Below are 23,287 nucleotides of genomic sequence, written 5' to 3' on the forward strand. Positions count from 1 at the left end.
CCTCCTCGTTTTGTTCAAACTGGTCTACCGCTAATCTCTCTTCGTGTAGGCGTTCTATTTCTTTACGGATCTTTCTGCACATGGCTATTATACATTTTTGCCTATCATGTCTCCCTTCTGATATATTCTGGCTCCATCTGGTAAGAGTTTCCATTGTTTCCGGGTCTACCCCCGGTCGGTCTTGATTTCTGATCACACAATTTATGAGGAAACGTAACAGTTCCCCCTGTATCTCCACTTTCTGGTATTCCATAGCTCTGTTAATACTTTCAGAATCTCGCCCTGTTTGGACAAAATGATATATATTATCTAGATGCACAGTCATTCCTGGTAACTTCCCTAAATACACCGCGGCTCGTCTGATACGTAATGATGCCAGGATCATTTCGTCCTCTTTGCCGGGCACAGGGTCATATCTACAATCTATAAGAAGTTCCTTAAGCGTGCGGGCATTTATGAGTTTGGGGGTACGTGGATGTGCTGACTCTTGAAAGGTAAGTTTATTTACTCTGGGTGGCGTAGAAAAAATGTTGGTAGCACCTCCAGTAGCCCCGTCTGGGGTATCGGGTGTGAAAGGATTCGTTGAACGCGATACAGCAACTATAGGTGTGGACACAGCTATAGAAGTAGCTGTAGGAACAGATGTGGAAACAGATGTGCTTGCCGGAACTTGTGTCAGGATTTGATGCTGTAAGGATACAGATACAGGATCTTGGCGTTGAACCTCCCCGGCCGACGGTCTATGTGGGGCGGGGTTAGCATACTCGGGAGCTGCGTCATCTAAATATGAGGAAAGGAAAACATCTTCTGCGGTTCTAGGATGCCCCTTAGGATGTACTTTTATTGGAAATAATGGGGGTGGCAAGTCTTTTGGTATCCCCGGAGTAGCCTTAGGTAATCCTTCGGCCAGAAGGGGATACATACCCTTCATAAGGGCATTTCTTTGTCTGTCTACTTGTTCTGATTTTACTCGTGTACCTTCTTCAATTAATAGATTTTCTCGGACTTTATTTGAATTCTCTTTACTCTTCTCTTCCTGTCTACGTGCTTTTTCTGTACGTCTATACGATTCTTTACGCCATAATTCAATGGCGTCTTTCTGTGACTGTCTGGCTTTCCTTTTCCATAACTCTTCCTCTACTTTAACGATGCAATCTGCATCCCAGGTCCCAGCTGCGGGCCACCTCTGACTTTCTGGTAATTCCTTAGTGTAGTCTACCCATAGATCAAGAAATAATATAGCGTCTAGGCCGTGTTTATGATACATGAAGTACCCTGGGGTGTCCCTAGGAGGAATGGGAACAGCTTCTTCGAGTACCCCTTTTCTAGTTGTGATCTGTCTTAGTTTCGAAAAGAGCGGCATATTGAGAACTGGTCTGATACTTGATCTTGAACAAACTTAATACAATAAACCACGATAAAGAACAGTCATTCACACCACAATATGCAGGACGTATTAATACATTTAACATTTAACATTTAATGAGCAGCGATGATGATGATGATCTAAGGAAACTTAATTACAAAACATAATTCTCGACATTTAACGGAAATTATTCTGAATTTTATATACTTGATATACTGCTAAACAGTACAGATACACTGCTAAAACAGTGCAGACCGGATTTGTGTACCCAAACCCGTCTGGACCGGCACAACTTATGTGCACGCCAGAACGCCTCCCCAGTAATGGTACTCACCGGGTAGCTCGGAACGGAAGGCCTCGGAACGGAACTGAACTGAACTGGACCGGACTGGACTCGACTCGAAAACTTCGGACACTTCAGGACATCGGAAACCTGGTGGGCCTCTGTATACCTCGGATCTTGCTCTCTCAGCTAGGCTCTGGTCGGGATACTTCGCACTTCTCACCGCCTCGTCTGGGTGTTGATCGCAGCCTCAGTCGCCCCCGCTTGACCGGAGGGAGATACAGGAAATCCTGCTGGTACGCGTTGTTGTCCGTCCAGCTGTGGCAGGAGACCGGGCCTGCAACGCACCGCCGGCGCGTGAGATGAGAAAGTGTCCCTGTTCGGGCGCCATTCATGTGGTAAATAATTTAATTACCGGGACTTAATTTGATACAGAACATAATAAAAATAGCTCAATAAATAAGAGGCAGAATCCGTGGTATTAGAGGTTCGGAATGGGCTTTATTCCAATGGACGATTCGGAATCGTGGCCTCCAGGTTCCATCACCACGGAGGTTCAGGAAGTGAAGTACATACATTATTGATAATTAATCACTTTTATACAATAGGCATTACAGTGAAGCAAATGCGAGAGGCGTAACAATTGATAGCAAAGATAACATTTCACATGCGTAGCTGAAGGAGGCGTAATTGGGAGTAACAAGAAAACGTCATTGGTTGTGATGTCACATATGGGTGGATCTATGAAATAATTTCGCAATGTCAGCAGAAATACTTGGCAGAAATGCGCGCGCAGCAGCATGACGTGTGATTGACGTGCAGCTAGGGGGTGGAGGGGACTTGACATTTAGCTCTACATGTGGCGACAGATGTCTGGAGGGTCAAGTCAACCTAATCCCAAATCATATCTAACATCCTATGTTTAAAGAACTATGTTATCCAAAAGAGAGGCCTTCTTGGAGTAGAATCTTATTCTATACTGACTATACTGACTGTTAGTGCGTGTACAAGCGTCTAAGTGTCTACACTAGATGCGAGGGCAGGAATCTTCCATAGTAACAGGACTATGAATTACTTGTATAAAGACAGAGAAGCCGGGCCTTTGCTCGGTAGCTGGCAGAATGTTTACTTAAACTACTAGACAGGAATGCATTGGGCAGGGAGCGGAGCAGATAATTTCGAAGGTGAAATACAGTTCTTGGCAGGCAGCAAGCTGATGTCAGGCATCGTGAGCCGCGCAGAGGATGAGACAAAGTTCATGGTCACAGATGCAGGCTCGGACTGGAGCTTCAGAGACAGAAAGCAAGAAAAGCTTGATGACAGAATCGGGGCCTACTCAGCTGGACTGAAAAATGGCATAAGTGAACCATATAAAGGCGGTGGCCTTTCGTACTTAGGAATGGAATATCCGGCCCATTCATGGCGGATCTGAAAGAGGACATGTTAACGATGGACGCACATGTATTTGCGTCTTCATAACTAGAACTGGAGGGAACATACATGTACTTGTAACATGCACATAGAACCGTTGGGGTCCAAGATAGGGGACATAACTGACCAGAAAAATCCATATTTCCACACAGTGCACAACGCTCACAGAAAGTACCTCAGATTTGTAGTGGACGGACAACACTACCAATTCAAAGTGCTCCCGTTCGGAGTCACAACAGCGCCACGAGTATTCACCAAGTACCAACAATTCCTAACATGGAAAACCGCTTTTCTTGTAGCCATCACTTCCCTTAGAAGGGTCAGTGAGATACAAGCACTTACCATTCAAGAACCTTTTCTCCAAATGCACCATAACAAGGTTGTTCTCCGTACAAACCCAAAATTCCTTCCAAAAGTCATTTCTCCCTTTCACCTAAACCAATCAGTAGAACTACCAGTATTTTGTCTCGCAACCACAAACCGTTGCAGAAAGAGCTCTTCACACACTAGATGTCAAACGAGCCTTACTCTACTACATCGAGAGAACACAACCTTTCCATAAGACCAAACAACTGTTTGTCTCTTTCTCTCCACCACACAAAGGCAACCCCATCTCAAAATCAGGGATAGCTAGGTGGATTGTAAAATGCATTCAAATTTGCTACCACAAAGCAAAATGAACGCTATCCGTTCCCCCAAAAGCCCATTCTACACGGCAGATAGGGGCGTCCATGGCATTCTTAGGGAACATCCCATTAGATGATATCTGCAAAGCAGCTACATGGTCAACACCGCACACTTTCACTAAACACTATTGTGTAGACGTGCAAACTAAGCAACAAGCTAGTGTGGGCCAGGCTGTACTCAAAACATTATTTCAAACCACTGCAACAGATACGGGTGGTCGCCGCTAAGGTTGGTAACTGCTATATAATCTATGCACAAGTGTGTAATCTGCAGCTCATATGCCTCGAACGGAATATGCTATTTACCAGTATGCATCTGTTCTTGGCATGTAGAGCTGTAGATCTACACACGCCCACCCGCCTCCCCGGCTACCTGTATCTGTTCCAGTTTATCTTATTTAGATACCACACACATGGGCCTCTTCACTGTTACTACTACGCTCCATCTTTCCCTGCTGGCGAAAAACAATCTTAGGATGGAGCCGATGCCCATGCGCAATACAATCCAAAGGAGGAGTCACCGACCTCATGACTTCCAAAGACTTTCCAAGAGGAAAAACAAACTGCAAACATCCGGGCCCAACACCAGATTGCGATCTATGCACAAGTGTGTAGATCTGCAGTTCTACATGCCAAGAACAGATACATACTGGTAAGTAGCATACTCCATTCAAGACATTTGCCAAGCACCAACCCAGTACTGGATTACAAAAGTAACGAGAACATACTGTACCTGCAACTTGAATATTCTTCCATAGGGAATCATTGACTGTTTTCTCTGAAATATTTTCTAAGTGTCAACTTTTAAAATAGCTAAATATTATTTAAAAATCATCACAGTAATTAAGTAGACTTGTATCACTTGATTCTAAGTACTGACCCAGGACTGAATCTAGGATCCAGCCCTGGAATTCCAAAAGTTATCACAAAAGTAATCTGTTGCAAATAACTTGAAACTTCCATTGAATTCAATGCATTATTGTGTTTAAAATAGTGTTGCCTATTGCAACCACTTGTAACTTTCTACAAAAGTCAATTGCATATTGCAAAAGTATTTATATAAAGCATCTCATTCTGAGAAAGTATATTGTAATACCTATTGTTGGTTCTAAAATAAAACAAGCATATATTTTTTATATATAAACCATTGGCCTAGAGTTCAGTTATTGAGTGAGTGAGACCATTTGCTGGCTGAGTGTGTACAACAAATGCTTTACACTGTCCTCTGATACTGCCTTACTGCTCGACCAAGCTACCACTTTAGAGAGTAAGGTTATATCTAACTTTAGCCTCTGCCAAGCCTCTAGGGACTGTGGACTCTGTACACCCTGTACCTATTTGGGAACAGTATATACAGAGCCACTTTCTCACAGTATTGGTAACCAGCATCAGTTTGTCTTGTGTCCTGATATGGCTTGCAAATGCCAGGTGTAGCCCCACAGCTGTATTCTGCGGAAGACTGGCAGGGAACATGGGAATTATAAAAGGTGAGGTATGGAATATATTTAACCCTATTCAAATCTTCTGATCCTCTGTATTAATCTTCCTCCCTCACTCCCTTCCCCTCACTGCAGAGCACGCAAGTCGAACGTCTCCTATCGGAATGCCTCAATGATGCCAAAGGAACCAGAAATCCGCGAAATGAAGATTTTTATTGACAAGAAGTATGAGACTGTCGTCATGCCAGTGTTTGGCATCTCTACACCATTTCATATTGCCACCATCAAGGTGCGGCTGGGCCTTCTTTATAGCTGCCCTATAGGACAGCCCTGTCTTAAGAATTGATGAGACATTGGAGCAGAATGTTATGAGCATTCTTTTGGAGCAATGCCGGATAGGAATGGGGTGATACCTACTAATATACTTGTGTTAGGCATGTGCTACTTATACTTGAGAGATTTGTTTAAGTAACAATACATACCAATTTTTTCTTTATTAAGCGGTTTGTTTTTATTTTAGCTCTTAAAGTGATGTAACGTAGTAAAACAATGACCCAGTCTAAAAAAAAAAAAGTTCAATTTTTATGTTTTTTAATCTCTTATTTTTGAGGCTGGTGAGTCTGTGGGGTATGACATGAAGGGGCTCGAAACGCTTATTGACAGAAAAATAATGCATTAACCTTGAAATAAGGTATTTGTTTTTAGCTGTCAAGGTTGTATTTTCTCTTTCAAGAACAACATAGCATAGTCACCTCTTAATAATAATTGTACTGTTGAGGCTGTGCTTGAAAAAGTGTAATCCTTTTGCCTCTGATGTGAGTTTTCTGGGTACAAGGGACATTTGCATGAGTCCCTTCTGCTATGGCTCCTGCCACAGGACTGTTCTAATAACTTTTTTACGTTTGTGTTTATTATTTTTATTTCTTGCTTTCCTTTTGATAGTTTTTTTTCTTTTTCATCGTACAGAATATCAGCATGTCTGTTGAGGGAGACTACACCTACCTCCGCATCAATTTCTTCTGTCCTGGCAGTGCTCTTGGCCGGAACGAGGGGAATATCTTCCCAAATCCAGATGCCACTTTCATCAAAGAAATGTAAGGCTTCATAACCAGCTAAATTGTGTGGGGGTGTGAAAGATTGGATAGAGAGCTTTGGAAGGAGTCAACCACACTTTGTAGAGTTTGATATGTATTTTTGATAAATTGCTGAATGATATAACTTACTCCGTGCCTAATCTGTACAATGTGTTCAGTGCCTCGGCTGCAGTAGAACAGGATCCTGCGAAACGCAACAACTTTGTGATGGCACTGCAGTCATACTAATAGACTATTTCACAGAAGGGAGAAACTCCCTGTGGATACCACAGGCCTTGTGGAAAGACATAGTCCCACATTATTGTGGTGGGGAGTATCATGTAGTAAAGTATAGTCCCAGGAGATAGCATAGCTTTTATACTGTTATGCACTCTAGGTAATAGTACTGTATTTGGTACCCCATCAGTAAAGCAGCATCCTCAGATAGCAAAGCTGCTAGGGGAATGACTTGGACTATATTGCACTGATGTTCTTATCCTCCCTGTGTCCCAGCATGTACAAATTCTTAACTAACCTGTTGCAAGTGTGACACTGTATGTGTTGCAGTCGAATAGGCTACTAGTGGCTTATGGGCACCTTTTTGGGGGGATGATTGCATGCCACTTGGAACTCAGTTCTTCCTTTTTATGTTGAGCCTAGCCATCAAGCATGAGCTGCTCTGCGAGGCATGCTGTATCCACTTCTACTGGCTTTGACCAAACCCTCGCCTCTGATTGGTTAAATTGTGTGTCCTTTTTAAAAGCTTTCTTCTGTATGGTTTTGTGAGGGTATATGTCTCACCCTCTCATGACTCACTGCTCTGCTGGAGTATTGGCGTATTACAGTATCCTCTCTCTGACTGTTTTATCCTTTGTTTACACACACTTTGCAGTTTGTAGGTTGGCTTCTCAAACACAACCGACTCCTGCCTTTCTTTTCTACTTCTTTACTTTTGGAGCTTCTACATTGGCTTTTGGTTTAAACTTGGCGGCTACCTGCCTTTCTTTTCTATTAATTACTTTTGTACCATTTGTGGCACGCCGTGCTTTAGCTTTAAACATGTGAAGTTAGTGTGGCATGCCGTAAATGCTCCAAAACTAAATAAGTAGAAAAGAAAGGCAGGCAGCCACCATGCTTAAAGCTAAAGCCAACGTCCAAGCTGCAAACATTGCTGGCTTTGCAGCTTCTACATCAGCTTTAGTTGTAAACCTTTCTGTTCGAGGCATATGAGCTGTAGATCACATGCTTTGCATACTCCTGGTATCTAGTGTTGGGTCTGGATGTTTGCAAGTTGTTTTCTTCGAAAAAGTCTTCCCAGTCAGGTAAGGTGACTCCACCTTTCTGTGATATTGCTCACAGGTAGCGACTCCATTGTTAGATAGTTTTTTCCGCCATCGGATGTGTATTGCTGTGCTCCTGTTCGAAACCATTCCTCGGGTTCCCGTTGGTGTGCAATTTACTTACCCTCGATGCTATTGTTATTCGTTTGCGTTTCCCATTGTCCACGTATCATATCGGTTTCAGAAAAATCTCTTTCGATCGGAAACTTCATGGAAGACCGTCTGGCCTAGCCGCGTCGGCCCGCCTTGCAGTTGATGGAATGGACTCCATTTAAATACTGTCCTGGGTACCACGCCAAGTACTCGCGCACCGACTCGCACGAAGTGTGCAACTGGTGAGTCTCCCTGGAGCATGACGAACAAGACTGTGATGCGTGCAAATTGTTCCAATGCAAGAAGATGCTCTGTGACCGTCTGGCTCGACGTCACGAAATGCAACACCAACACAGTGGCTCCATTCCGGATCTCTTGGAGAAGATTACGAACAAGACGTCTACGACACGCAAGGAGCCAAGGAAGAAAAGGAGCTCATTTCCGTGTCAGTAGTCAACTCCGACATGGTTGAAGAGATTCAGCAGGGTCCCCCCATCCCCCAAACTCCACCTCTGCCTAAGAAAAAGGCCCCGGTCCCTCCTCTGCCTTCGGGTCAAGGTCTGCACCGACAACACGTTTCCAACGCCCCGCCTTCGGGTCCGGCACTGAAAGAAATATTAAAGCCTTCTGGCTCGGGATCGAGTCGGCTGCATTCGGGCACCGAGCCGAAACAATCTGTATCGATACCAAAACACATTTCGGCATCCACTCCTTTGGTACTGAAACCATCTTCGAATCCGAATACTTTGGCGCCTAAAAACTCAACTTCAAAAATATTGGCACTGAAAGATAAAATAACTACTACTTCATCGAAGGAGCCTTGTTTCGACATTCCTGCCTTCAAACCCAGACCCGAAACAAAAGGAACTGGTCATCAATCCCAAAACATATGTTCGAGGCATATGAGCTGCAGGTCACACACTTAGGATAAGATCGCCATCTGGTGTTGGGCTCGGATGCTTGCAGGTTGTTGTTGTCTTCGGAAGAAGTCTTTGGTCACGAGATAGGTGACTCCTCCCTTGGACCACAGTGCGCATGGGCATCCACTCCATCTTCAGATTGTTTTTTTCTGCCACTGGGTTCGGATGTAACTTTTCCACTCCGGTAGAAAACTTTTAAATCGAACTTTTCGAAGCGACACAAACTACAAAAACTTCATCCATACACCTTCACTCGACATCGAGTTCATCGGACCGGTTCCGGACGTCGACGCGGGCGATTCCACCTATCCGCGCCGTGAGGCCTACGGCTCATGGAAAGGACGCCGTTTAAAAAATGCCCCCAATGTGGAGCAAAGTTCCCGCACAGTGACCATCACAAGGTCTGCAACCTGTGCCTGTCACCGGAACACGACGAGTCCAGCTGTCCAGCCTGCGCCGCATTCCGCTTGAAGAAGACCATTCGAGATCGAAGAGCTCGTCGCCATATCATGACACACAGACCAGCCCCGGAACCGGAGGACATCTTCGACGAGGGTCCCGATGTCCCGGAGGAAGATTCCGAGGAGCTTCAAATTATATCAGAAGCAGACGACTCAGACGACCCCATTACTACGGGGCAACGGGTGAGTACTGACACCCTTACCCCAACCCCTCCAAAAAGGCATTGGTCAAGACTTCGCCAGCTGGCCCCAGTCGCGACCGAAAACAACCTTCAGAAGCCCCGCCTTCGAGATCGGCTCCGAAGAAATACAAGCCTTCCGGTGGCTCGGCTCCGAGCAAACCACATATTATTGTCCCACCAGCACCTTCGGCACCGAAAGCGCAAGACCTCTCGGCACCGAGACCGGCTCCGGGAACTCCGGCACCGAAACCTTCCAGGCCAGTAGATAAACCGGCACCGAAGGCTCCCAAACCCAAAAGATTCCACTTCGGCACCGAAACCTTCTTCGGCACCGAAACCTTCATCGGCACCAAAAACCTCATCGGTGCCAAAACAACCGGCTAAGGACTATCTCACACCTCCTAAGGCCAAAGACTCCACCGATCACCCTAAACCTAGATCGGAACCGAAAAAATCGGCGCCAAAGCCTCTTCCAGAAGAACAAGAACTTTTCCGCCCAGATCCAACACAAAAAAGGATCTATATTAATCCAAAAACAGGACATGTCACTGCTGTGCCATATAAGAAAAAGAAGCTGGACACAACACCTTCTCCAGCTCCTGTAAAGAAGAAGGACTCGGCCACCTCACCCATTCCTCCTTCCTCTCCTGTCTCACCTATTAACCCCCCCTCCCCACCTCCACTACCTCTTCCATCTCCTTCACATACACCACCTCCACAGGATGATTATGATGACCTAGCGGGAGGGGTGGATCCGGATGATCTTAATGATCCTAATGATCCTTTCACAAATCCGGATGCTGTACCACTAGACGACTGGGCTTACCCCCTGCCGGATATACCTGACCCTACTGCATATCCTTCAAAACCCTCACCTAGGGTTTGGACAACTAGTGCACAGGGCAGCACTTTACCATGGCGTCACCATGCACTCTGATGCACCCGAGGAAGACTTCCTCCTAGACACCTTTGAGCAGTCCCAAAAATCAGTTCTGATTTTATCCATGATTAAAGGGGTAATCAAACACGCCACTGAAGTTTTTAAAGACCCCGTACGGGCCAGGGTACTTAACCCTCGAATTGAAAAAAAATATAGACCTGCCCCAGAAGATCCTCCTTACATTAAAGGACAGCTCCCTCTAGATTCTTTAGTTGTTTCCAATGCAAGGAAACGGGCTAAATCCCAAACAACAGGAGATACACCGCCCCCAGACAAAGAATCCAAACTTTTAGAAGCCTCAGGCAAAAGGGTAGCAGCACAAGCAGCTAACCATTGGCGTATTGCCAATACACAAGCCCTATTACCACGCTATGATAGAGCTCACTATGATCAGTTAGAAGACCTTCTACAACACTTACCAGACCAATACAAGGCCCAGGCAAATGACCTTATACAAGAGGGAAAGCTCATCTCTAATGCCTCAATTAAATGTGCTCTTGACGCCGCTGACACTGCCTCTAGAGCAATAAATTCAAGCGTACTTCTTAGACGCCATGCATGGCTACGTATTTCAGGCTTCAAACCAGAAGTACAAAGTACCATACTCGGCCAACCATTTAATCAAGACCAATTGTTTGGACCAGCAGTAGATACTGCACTAGAAAAAATGAAGAAAGACACCGAGACTGCTAAGTCCATGGGAGCATTGCAGTCTCCACAGCCATGCGGCTCCTTTCAACGCTCCTTCTATAGAGGGTCATCCAAAACTACTGGAGCAGACACCTCCTCCAACAAAAACTCTACACAAACATCCTCCAATAGAGGATATTTTAGAGGAGTATATAGAGGAAATAACACCAAGGGACGAGGTCGAGGCAACACCAACACTCGTACCTCCCCCGCCACTAAACAGTGACTTTCCTCCACTCCCCCAGACCATTCCACTCCAGTCGGGGGAAGACTCAAACAGTTCCTACCTGTCTGGAATTCCATTACAACAGACAAGTGGGTAAGACAAATTATCCAGTATGGTTACTGCCTAGAACTCACAAATACCCCCCCACACATACCACCCAAACAGCGCCCCATGTCACCAGACCATCTTACGCTACTCTTTACTTCCTAATCCCCAAAAGAGACGAAACATTAAGGCCTATACTAGACCTCAGACTCCTAAATCATTCCATACACTCAGATCATTTCCATATGATCACTCTTCAACAAGTGCTCCCACTACTACAGCAAGGCGACTTCCTTGCCACACTAGATCTCAAGGATGCCTATTTTCACATTCCCATGCATCCTGCGCACAGGAAGTATCTAAGATTCATGGTAGACGGGCAACATTATCAGTTCACAGTACTCCCATTCGGAGTGACAACTGCGCCCAGAGTATTCACCAAATGCCTAGCAGTAGTGGCAGCGCATCTCAGAAGACAACAAATTCACGTCTTCCCATATCTGGACGATTGGCTCATAAAAGCCAATTCACTCCACAAATGCGTTCTACACACCCACCAAACTATTCAAATTTTACACAACTTGGGATTCACCATCAACTATCCCAAATCTCGACTACAACCCTCCCAAATACAGCAATATCTGTGAGCCACCATAAATACCTCCAAGGCTATAGCTTATCCCAGCCCAGCCAGGATAGCCAATATACAAGCTCTCATCTTAAAATATCAACCCCAACACTCTCTCCCAGCAAGAGTGTTCATGCAACTCATAGGCATGATGTCGTCATGCATCTTCATTGTGCCTTATGCAAGACTTCAGATGCGCCCCTTACAGGAATGCCTAGCACAACAGTGGAATCAGGCTCACGGACAACTTACGGATCTGGTGTTAGTGGACAGCCACTCACATCGCTCCCTAAAATGGTGGAACACCATAAACCTGTCCAAAGGGCGGCTGTTCTTAGAGCCTCTTCCACAGATAGTGCTGACAACCGACGCATCCCTCACAGGGTGGGGAGCCCATCTCCTGGGACACACCACTCAGGGCAAATGGACCACCCAACAGAAAGTGCTCCATATCAATTACCTGGAACTACTGGCAGTGTTCCTAGCACTAAAATCATTCCATTTACATCTAAAGAACAAAGCTGTCCTCATCCGCACGGACAACATGACAGCCATGTATTATATACAAAAACAGGGGGGCACACATTCTCTCCAGCTATCCCAGCTCGCACAGAACATTTGGAGATGGGCAATTCCCCAGAATATCTACCTACTAGCAGAACACCTTCCAGGAGTTCACAATCAGATTGCCGACTTGTTAAGTCGCAAAACCCAACAGATCCACGAATGGGAATTACACCCACAAGTCCTACTCTCATTCTTCCAAAAATGGGGCCAACCAGACATAGACCTGTTCGGCACACACGAAAACGCAAAATGCCCAACCTTCGCCGCCAGGTTTCCCCACCCACAGTCGAAGGGCAATGCAATATGGATGAACTGGTCAAGCAGATTTGCGTACGCTTTTCTGCCTCTCCCACTCATTCCGTTTGTAGTACGCAAACTCAGGCAACAGTCTCTCAAGCTCATATTAGTAGCTCCCACATGGGCACGCCAGCCCTGGTTCACAACACTCCTGGAACTCTCTCTAGTTCCACACCAAAAACTGTGCCTCTCCCCGCCCCTACTAACACAGAACCATGGAGAAATCAGACACCCAGATCCCCATCAACTGAACCTAGCGGTCTGGCTCCTGAAGTCTTAGAGTTCGGTTACCTCAACCTACCACCAGACTGCATGAATATTATAAAAGAGGCCAGAAGACCTACCACTAGAGCCTGTTACTCTGAAAAATGGAAAAGATTTGCCATTTACTGCACTAAAAATGACATACACCCACTAAATGCTTCCATCCAAACATCATTTGCTACTTACTACAATTGCAAAGATGTAATTTAGCGTACTCGTCCATACGTCTCCACCTAGCAGCATTAGCAGCCTACTTACAAAATCGACAACACTTGTCACTATTTAAAGTGCCAGCAATCAAAGCCTTCATGGAAGGTCTTAAAAGGATCATTCCTCCAAGATTACCACCCTCCCCAGTGTGGAATCTAAACATTGTTGTTACAAGGCTCATGGGTCCCCCATTTGAACCCCTGCATAAATGTGAACTACAATTCCTTACATGGAAAGTAGCTTTCCTTATTGATATCACATCCCTTAGAAGGGTGAGTGAGATCCAGGCTTTAACCATACAAGAACCATTCCTACAACTACATCGTAACAAAGTGGTTCTTAGAACAAATTCAAAATTCCTGCCAAAGGTCATTTCTCCATTCCATCTTAACCAATCAGTCGATCTACCGGTGTTCTTCCCAAATCCAGACTCGGTAGCTGAAAGAGCTCTTCATACCTTAGACGTTAAAAGAGCCCTACTTTATTACATTGACAGGACTAAATCTTTCCGCAAAACCAAACAATTGTTTGTTGTTTTCTCTCCACCACATAAAGGCAACCCCATTTCAAAATCAGGGATAGCCAGGTGGATAGTTAAATGTATCCAAATATGCTACCACAAGGCTAAATGCCCCCTAGAGCGCATTCCACACGCAAAATAGGGGCTTCCATGGCATTCTTAGGAAACTTTCCCTTAGAAGATATTTGTAAGGCAGCCACATGGTCTACAACACACACCTTCACTAAACATTACTGTGTTGATGTGCAAGCAAAACAACAAGCTTCTGTAGGCCAGGCTGTCCTTAAAACTTTATTCCAAACTGCTGCAACAGATACAGGTGACCACCGCTAGGGGAGATACTGCTGTATAGTCTATCCTAAGTGTGTGATCTGCAGCTCATATGCCTCGAACGGAATATGCTACTTACCAGTAGGCATCTGTTCTTGGCATGTAGAGCTGCAGAGCCACACACGCCCACCCGCCTCCCCGGGACCTGTATCTGTTCCAGCATTGTCTTACTTAGACATTACACATGGACATCCTTTTCTTTATTTTTTACATACTCCATTACTCCATCATTTCCCATCATGGCGAAAAACAATCTGAGGATGGAGTGGATGCCCATGCGCACTGTGGTCCAAGGGAGGAGTCACCTATCTCGTGACCAAAGACTTCTTCCGAAGACAACAACAACCTGCAAGCATCCGAGCCCAACACCAGATGGCGATCTTATCCTAAGTGTGTGGCTCTGCAGCTCTACATGCCAAGAACAGATGCATACTGGTAAGTAGCATATTCCTTATGCAAAATTGCCATCAAAACGCAAACCAGAAACGGAGGACACTTACCACATTCCTCTTAAGTGAAAACAAGTTGGTACTAACCCCTCTGCTTTTCCTCTAACACCTCCTTCCCAACCTGACCCAAATTTATTAATAACACCCATAAATTCACCACAACCTCAATCACCTGACAACCAGGATGACAGGGACAGGGTAGATAATAATAGTCCTGATCCAAGGAACGATTATAACACCGATCCAAACACAGAAAACAATCTAAATCTATACCCTACAAAACCCTCTCTACCTGATAATGTAGGGTACATGGAACTAATAAATAGGGCTGCTGAATATCATGTAGTTTAGCTTCATAAAGTCACTTGAGGCTTCCTAACGATCCACTCACACACTGCCTATGCTTAAGGGTATGCTAAGACATGCAGACGTCTTCTTTAAAGATCCGGTTCTCGCACGAAGTCTTACACCAAGGGTCGATAAAAAGTATAAATCTGCACCATCTGATCCAGTTTACATTGAGGGTCAATTACCATTAGATTCCTTAGTGATTTCTAATGCCCGTATATGGGCAATCTCACAAACATCGGTGAATGCCCCTCCTCCAGATAAGTAATCTAAACTAATAGATGCCGCTGGGGAAAAAAGAGTAGCTGCACAGGCAGCCAATCACTGCATATTGCCAATATCCAGGCTCTCTTAGCTGGATACGACAGAGTGCACTACGACAAATTGGAACAATTGCTCCGATTTCTACCTGATGAACAGAAGTCGAAGGCACACGACCTAGTTCAGGAAGGAAAGTTAATTTCAAACACATCTATTAGATGCACTTTAGATGCAGCTGACACTTAGGCTCGTGCAATCAACACCAGTGTCTTGCTAACAAGGCACGTCATGCTTCGAATTTCAGGGTTTAAACCCGAAGTACAGGCTTCTATCTTAAACTTAACTTTTGATAAAGAACATCTCTTTGGTCCTGTTGTAGACACTTCCTTAGAAAAGGACACAGATGTTGCAAAATCTATGGAAGTCCTACGGTCCCCATCCAGTCGGGGACATTTTCGTCGCTCCTTCTACAGGGGGGGCTCCAAAAACATATCTACAGACAACACCTCTACATCGTAGAAAGGCGTCAGTCATCCTCTTAAAGAGGTTACTTTCGAGGTGGATTTAGAGGCAATAATGGCAAGGAAAAGAGGTAAAGGGTCCACACACACCACCACCTCCCCCTCAATAAACAGTTACTTGCCTCCCCTTCCCTCTGATCATTCCACACCTGTCTGGGGACTCTCTCTCAATGCTTCTCTGTCTGGCCTACAATAACTTTAGAAACATGGGTCCTAGGAATTATTCTATCTGGTTACTGCCTGGAGCTTACCAACAATCCCTCAAACATTCCCCCACGTTCACACAAAATGTCACCAGAGCATCTACAGCTCCTCAAACAGGAGGTTCACTCTCTTCAAAATGGAGCTTTAGAGCCTATACCATTACAATATTAAGGATCGAGCGTGTACTCCCTGTACTTTCTCATACCCAAAAAGGACAGCTCTCTCATGCCTGTATTAGACCTCCGAGAGCTAAATCAATGTATTCACTGAGATCACTTTCATATGGTCACTCTTCAACAAGTGCTCGCACTCCTACAGCAAGGCGACTTTGTCTACTCTAGACTTAAAGGATGCATACTTCCATATTCCAATACATCCCGCTCATCGCAAATATCTCAGGTTTGTGGTTGAGGGACAACACTACCAGTTCAAAGTGCTTCCATTCTGAGTCACCTCTGCCCCCATAGTATTCACCAAATGCCTGGCAGTAGTCGCTGCTCACCTGGGAAGACAGCATATTCATGTCTTCCCATACTTGGACGACTGGCTCATCAAAGCCAGCTCTTACCCAAAGTGTCTCCAGCACACTCAAATAACACTACAATTACTGCACAATCTGGGGTTCACAGTAAATGTGTTTAAGTCCTATCTCCAACACACAAACATATTTGGGAGCCACTCTCAATACTCAAAGCTCTAGCCTGTCACAATGCAGCCAGCATCTGCAATATTCAGGCTCTAATCTCCGTTTCAGCCCGACCAGTCACTAAAAGCTCGAATATATTCAGCTACTAGGAATGATGGGGTCTTGCATCATGATTGTTCCCCATGCAAAACTTCAAATGTGTCCCCTTCAAGAAAGCTTAGCACATCATTGGAATCCGTCTCTGGGTCAATTGTCAGATGTAGTGTTGGAGGATGGCCGCACCCATCGCTCTCTGCAGATGTGGAATCCACAATTTATCATAAGGGTGGCACTTCATCGACCCAGTTCCACAGACCGTGCTAACAGCAGACACAGTGTGCTCTGGTTGGGGAGCTCATCTTCAAACTCACACAGTTCAAGGTTTGTGGAGTGTAAAGCAAAAGCAACTTCATATAAATCATCTAGAGCTGTTAGCAGTATTTCTAGCGCTCAAAGCCTTCCAGACAAAGCTGTCCTAGTCCGCACCGACAACATTACAGCCATGTATTACATACAGAAACGGGGGGGGGGGGAACAGCTGTCACGCCTTGCACAAGCCATTTGGAGGTAGGCCATACATCACAATATTTCTCCTGGCAGAACACCTCCCAGGAGTAAACAGTCCAATCTCAGACCTTCTCAGCAGGCAGAGACAACAGATTCGCGAGTGGGAACTTCACCCTCAAGTTCTCCTCCCATTCTTTCAAATGTGGGGTTTTCCACAGATAGATCTGTTCTTCACACACCAGCATGAAATGCCCAAACTCCGCCTCCAGGTATCCACACCCATTGTCCAAAGGCAATGCTCTATGGATGAACTAGTCAGGGATATTTGCCTATGCTAATCTGCCTCTTCCACTCATTCCACTAGTGGTTCAGAAGCTTGGACAAACATCCCTCACACTGATCCTAGTAGCTCCCACATAGGCCCGTCAACCTTGGTTCACTACCCTGTTGGAGCTCTCAGTTGTTCCTCATCAAAAACTACATCTCACACCCAGTCTCCTCGCACAGTGCCATGGAGACGTAAGACATCCAAATCCCAAAGAACTCAACCATTGATCTGGCAACTGAAATCCTAGTTTGGTTATCTGAACCTTCCACCAGACTGTATGAATCATTAAAGATGCCAGAAGGCCTACTGCAAGGGCTTGCTACGAAGCTAAATGGAAGCAGTTTGTTATATATTGTAATAACCAAATCATCCCGTTAGATGCTTTCATTCAAAATATAATATGTTACTTACTACACTTGCAGCAGTCAGGATTGGCTTACACATCCATACGCTTACATCTCGCCGCAATAGCTGCATACCTTCAAAATAGACAGCATCTGTCCCTTTTCAGAGTATCTGTTATCAAGGCCTTTATGGAAGGACTCCAGAGTTATTCTACCAAGACTTCCACCTGCTCCAGTGTGGAATCTTAACATTGTCCTTACCAGACTAATGAGTCCACCCTTCGAGCCATTGCATATATGTGAAGTGCAATTTCTCACTTGCAAAGTTGCTTTCCTCATTGCTGTTACATCACTGAGGAGAGTGGGTGAGCTACAGGCACCAACCCTAGAGGAACCATTTTTCCAACTCCACAAAAACAAAGTGGTTCTTTGCACTAACCCTAAATTTCTACCCAAAAGGGTATCTGCCTTTCACATCAATCAATCTGAGTTGCCTGGGTTCTTTCCTTAACCAGATTCAGGGCCAGAACTGTCTCTCAACACACTTTAGATGTTAGTCGAGCCTTATTGTATTACATAGAAGGGACAAAACCATTTTGCCAAACTAAGCAACTCTGTGGCTTTTTCTCCACCACACAAAGGCAATTACTTTTCTAAATCGGGTATTGCTTGGTGGATTGTTAAATGTATCCAAACATGCTTTGCAAAAGCAAAGAGGTCTTTACCAATACCCCCTAGAGTGCATTCCATCCGCAAACTAGAGGCTACTATGCTTTTTTTAGGAAACATCCCCTTAGCTGACATCTGTAAAGCTGCAGCATGGTCAACACCGCACACATTCACCAAGCACTATTGTGTACATATGTTGGCGAGACAACAAGCTAATATAGGCCAGGTAGTTCTTTGAACTCTTTCAAGCAACAGCTACAGGTTAGCCACCGCTTTGGGAGGATACTGCTGTTCGAGGCATGTGGGCTGCTGAATTCATATCTGTGCATAGATCGCCGCCTAGTGTTGGGTCCGGATGTTTGCACGTTGTTGTCCTGGAAGAGTCTTCGAAGTATCCTGAGATAGGTGACTCCTCCCCTGGACCACAGTGCGCATGGGCATCCTCTCCATCCTGTGGTAAATATTTAATTACCGGTACTATTTTTTATGCGGTAAAGTCTATTAAGAATAACTCAGTAAATATAAGAGGCAGAATCCGTGGTATTAGAGGTTTTAAAAGGCTTTATTCCTATACAAAGGAATACAATTCGAATTGTAGGCTTTCTATTCCATCACCACGAAAGTTCAGGAAGGAAGGGCATACATTATTGACAGATAAGCAGTTTTATAGAAAATACATTACAGTGAGACAGATGCAAGAGGCGTAACAGCTGATAGTACAGATAAAAGGTGCATACGTAACTAACAAAGGCGTATACATGGGTGTAACTAAAATACGTCATTAAACATGATGTCACAAGTGGGTGGATCCATAGAAGAATCCTGCAATGTCAGCAGAAATATTTGGCAGAGATGCGCGCGCAGCCGCATGACGTGTGATTGACGTGCAACTAGAGGGTGAAGGGGACTTGACATTTAGCTCTGCATGTGGAGACAGAAGTCTGGGGGTTATGTCAACCTAATCCCAAATCATATCTAATATCCTATGTTTAAAGAACTGTGTTATCCAAAAGGAAAGGTCTCTAGGATAGAATCTATTCTATACTGACTGTTAGTGCGTGTACAAGCGTCTAAGTGTCTACATGAGATGCGAGGGGGTAGGAATATTCCATGGTAACGGAGCTATGAATTACTTGCATGAGGACAGCGAGGCCTGGCCCTTTGCACGGTAGCTGGAGGAATGTTTACCTAAACTGCTAGACAGGAATACATCGGATGAGGAGCGGAGTAGATAATCTTGAAGGTGAAATACAGTTTTTGGCAGGCAATATGCTGGATCAGGCACCGTTAGCCGCGCAGGGAGTAGGACAAAGTTCATGGATACAGATGCAGGCTCAGACTGGAGCTTTCAGAGGCAGAAGGCAGGAAAAGGCTTGATGACAGAATTCAGGGCCTACTCGCCTGAATCTGTAACGTATTGGACGTATCGGGTCGTTAAAGTCTCTAGTATTATTATGGGGTCTTCCTCTACCTACATAAGCTATTGTTTCTAATTGTTCTGATTCTTGCTCCTCCTCCTCTTCTGATTCTACTCTGTCTGTTTCTCGTCTCTCTTTATGTATTCGTTCTACTTCCTTGCGGATCTTTCGACACATGGCGATTATACACGCCTGTCTATCGTGTTTCTCTTCTGATATGTTCTGACCCCATTTGACAAGTCTTTGCATGGTATCGTGATCTGCCCCGGGCCTGTCTTGATTCCTAATTACACAATTTATGAAAAAACATAGTAGTTGTCTTTGGACATCCACTTTCTGATATTCCATAGCTTTGTTAATACTTTCTGGACCTCGCCCTGTTTGGACAAAGCGATATATTTCGTCTAGGTGTTCACCCATTCCTGGTATTGTCATTAAATATAATGTAGCTCGTCTTATACGTAGTGATGATATGAGCAATTTATCCTGTCTACCTGGTACTGGGTCGTATCTACAATCCACAAGCTGTTCTTTAAACATGTCGGATGTCGCTAGTTGGGGTGTACGTTGGAGTGCTAAATCTCTAAGGGTCTGTTTATTTCGCGGCGGGGTGGCAAACATGTCTGTCGTACCTCCTGTAGCACCATCTGAGGTGCTAGGCACGAAAGGATTCGTTGGACGTAGGATAGAGATTGTAGATGCGGGAAAAACTGTAGACACGGACGGACCTGTGGGAACTTGTGTAGGAGTTTGTAGTTGCGGGGGTACAGACGGATGCTCTTGGTGTTGAACACCATCGGCAAGCGGTATGTGTGGTATGGCATTAGCATACTCGGGAGCTACGTCATCTAAATAGGAGGAAAGGAAAACGTCCTTTGCTGTTTTGGGATGTGTTTTGGGATGTGCTTTTATCGGGAGTAATGGAGGAGTTAAGTCTTTTGGTATTTCCGGGATAGCCTTAGGTAACCCTTCGGCCAAAAGAGGATACATACCATTCATAAGAGTGTTTCTTTGTCTATCTACTTGTTCTGAGTTTACTCGGGTACCTTCCTCAAGTAATAGATTTTCTCGAGTTTTATTTGAATTCTCTCTACCTTTCTCTTCCTGTCTGAGTGCTTTTTCTGTACGTCTGTATGATTCTTTACGCATAATTCAATGGCATCTTTCTGTGACTGTCTGGCTTTCTTTTTCCATAATTCTTCTTCTACTCTCATGATGCAATCTGCATCCCAGGTCCCCGCTGCGGGCCATCTCTGATTCTCTGGTAATTCTTTGGTGTAGTCCACCCATAAATCAAGAAATAATACGGCATCTAGGCCATGCTTATGATACATAAAGTATCCTGGAGTATCCCTAGGTGGAATGGGAACAGCTTCTTCGAGTACCCCTTTTCTGGTTTTGATCTGTCTTAGTTTCGAAAAGAGCGGCATTTTTAGGCCTTATTACTAGAACACACTTTATACAATAAACACAATAATGAACAGTCATTCACACCACAATATATAGAACGTTTTAAAATATATAACACTTAACAGTTTTTTTTTCGAACAATGATAACTAATAGAAAACTAGTTACTGACATAATACTGACACTAGATAGTACTTATTTATATGCAAGACATACTATATATACTGCTAAACAGTACAGATACACTGCTAAAACAGTGCAGACCGGACTTGTGTACCCAAACCCGTCTTGACCGGCACAGACTATGTGCACGTTAAATGCCTCCCCGGTAATGGTACTCACCGGGTAGCTCGGAACGGAAGGCCTCGGAACGGAACTGAAACTGGACCGGACTGGACTCGACTCGACTGGACTCGGAACTTCGGAACCTGGTGGGCCTCTGTATACCTCGGATCTTGCTCTCTCAGCTAGGCTCTGGTCGGGATACTTCGCACTTCTCACCGCCTCGTCTGGGTGTTGATCGCAGCCTCAGTCACCCCCGCTCGGCCGGAGGGAGATACAGGAAATCCTGCGGGTACGCGTAGTTGTCCGTTCAGCTGTGGCAGGAGACCGGGCCTGCAACGCACCGCCGGCGCGTGAGATGAGAAAGTGTCCCTATTCGGGCGCCAATTTATGTGGTAAATATTTAATTACCGGTACTATTTTTTATGCGGTAAAGTCTATTAAGAATAACTCAGTAAATATAAGAGGCAGAATCCGTGGTATTAGAGGTTTTAAAAGGCTTTATTCCTATACAAAGGAATACAATTCGAATTGTAGGCTTTCTATTCCATCACCACGAAAGTTCAGGAAGGAAGGGCATACATTATTGACAGATAAGCAGTTTTATAGAAAATACATTACAGTGAGACAGATGCAAGAGGCGTAACAGCTGATAGTACAGATAAAAGGTGCATACGTAACTAACAAAGGCGTATACATGGGTGTAACTAAAATACGTCATTAAACATGATGTCACAAGTGGGTGGATCCATAGAAGAATCCTGCAATGTCAGCAGAAATATTTGGCAGAGATGCGCGCGCAGCCGCATGACGTGTGATTGACGTGCAACTAGAGGGTGAAGGGGTCTTGACATTTAGCTCTGCATGTGGAGACAGAAGTCTGGGGGTTATGTCAACCTAATCCCAAATCATATCTAATATCCTATGTTTAAAGAACTGTGTTATCCAAAAGGAAAGGTCTCTAGGATAGAATCTATTCTATACTGACTGTTAGTGCGTGTACAAGCGTCTAAGTGTCTACATGAGATGCGAGGGGGTAGGAATATTCCATGGTAACGGAGCTATGAATTACTTGCATGAGGACAGCGAGGCCTGGCCCTTTGCACGGTAGCTGGAGGAATGTTTACCTAAACTGCTAGACAGGAATGCATCGGATGAGGAGCGGAGTAGATAATCTTGAAGGTGAAATACAGTTTTTGGCAGGCAATATGCTGGATCAGGCACCGTTAGCCGCGCAGGGAGTAGGACAAAGTTCATGGATACAGATGCAGGCTCAGACTGGAGCTTTCAGAGGCAGAAGGCAGGAAAAGGCTTGATGACAGAATTCAGGGCCTACTCGCCTGAATCTGTAACGTATTGGACGTATCGGGTCGTTAAAGTCTCTAGTATTATTATGGGGTCTTCCTCTACCTACATAAGCTATTGTTTCTAATTGTTCTGATTCTTGCTCCTCCTCCTCTTCTGATTCTACTCTGTCTGTTTCTCGTCTCTCTTTATGTATTCGTTCTACTTCCTTGCGGATCTTTCGACACATGGCGATTATACACGCCTGTCTATCGTGTTTCTCTTCTGATATGTTCTGACCCCATTTGACAAGTCTTTGCATGGTATCGTGATCTGCCCCGGGCCTGTCTTGATTCCTAATTACACAATTTATGAAAAAACATAGTAGTTGTCTTTGGACATCCACTTTCTGATATTCCATAGCTTTGTTAATACTTTCTGGACCTCGCCCTGTTTGGACAAAGCGATATATTTCGTCTAGGTGTTCACCCATTCCTGGTATTGTCATTAAATATAATGTAGCTCGTCTTATACGTAGTGATGATATGAGCAATTTATCCTGTCTACCTGGTACTGGGTCGTATCTAC

At 44.8% G+C, this 23,287-nt stretch overlaps 1 protein-coding gene across 1 annotated transcript in view; it reads left to right on the forward strand.

Annotated features, from left to right (window-relative positions):
- Positions 1–23,287, forward strand: part of LOC146869501 (FACT complex subunit SPT16-like) — a 384,361-nt gene that overhangs the window by 190,977 nt on the left and 170,097 nt on the right. The window contains exons 5-6 of the mRNA XM_085601124.1: positions 5,341–5,494; positions 6,172–6,299. Of these exons, the coding sequence (XP_085457250.1) occupies positions 5,341–5,494; positions 6,172–6,299 (282 nt within the window). The remainder of the gene's footprint in view (positions 1–5,340; positions 5,495–6,171; positions 6,300–23,287) is intronic.

Source organism: Triturus cristatus, chromosome 1_1 (genome assembly GCF_964204655.1).
Source record: "Triturus cristatus chromosome 1_1, aTriCri1.1, whole genome shotgun sequence".
Lineage (NCBI taxonomy): Eukaryota > Metazoa > Chordata > Amphibia > Caudata > Salamandridae > Triturus > Triturus cristatus.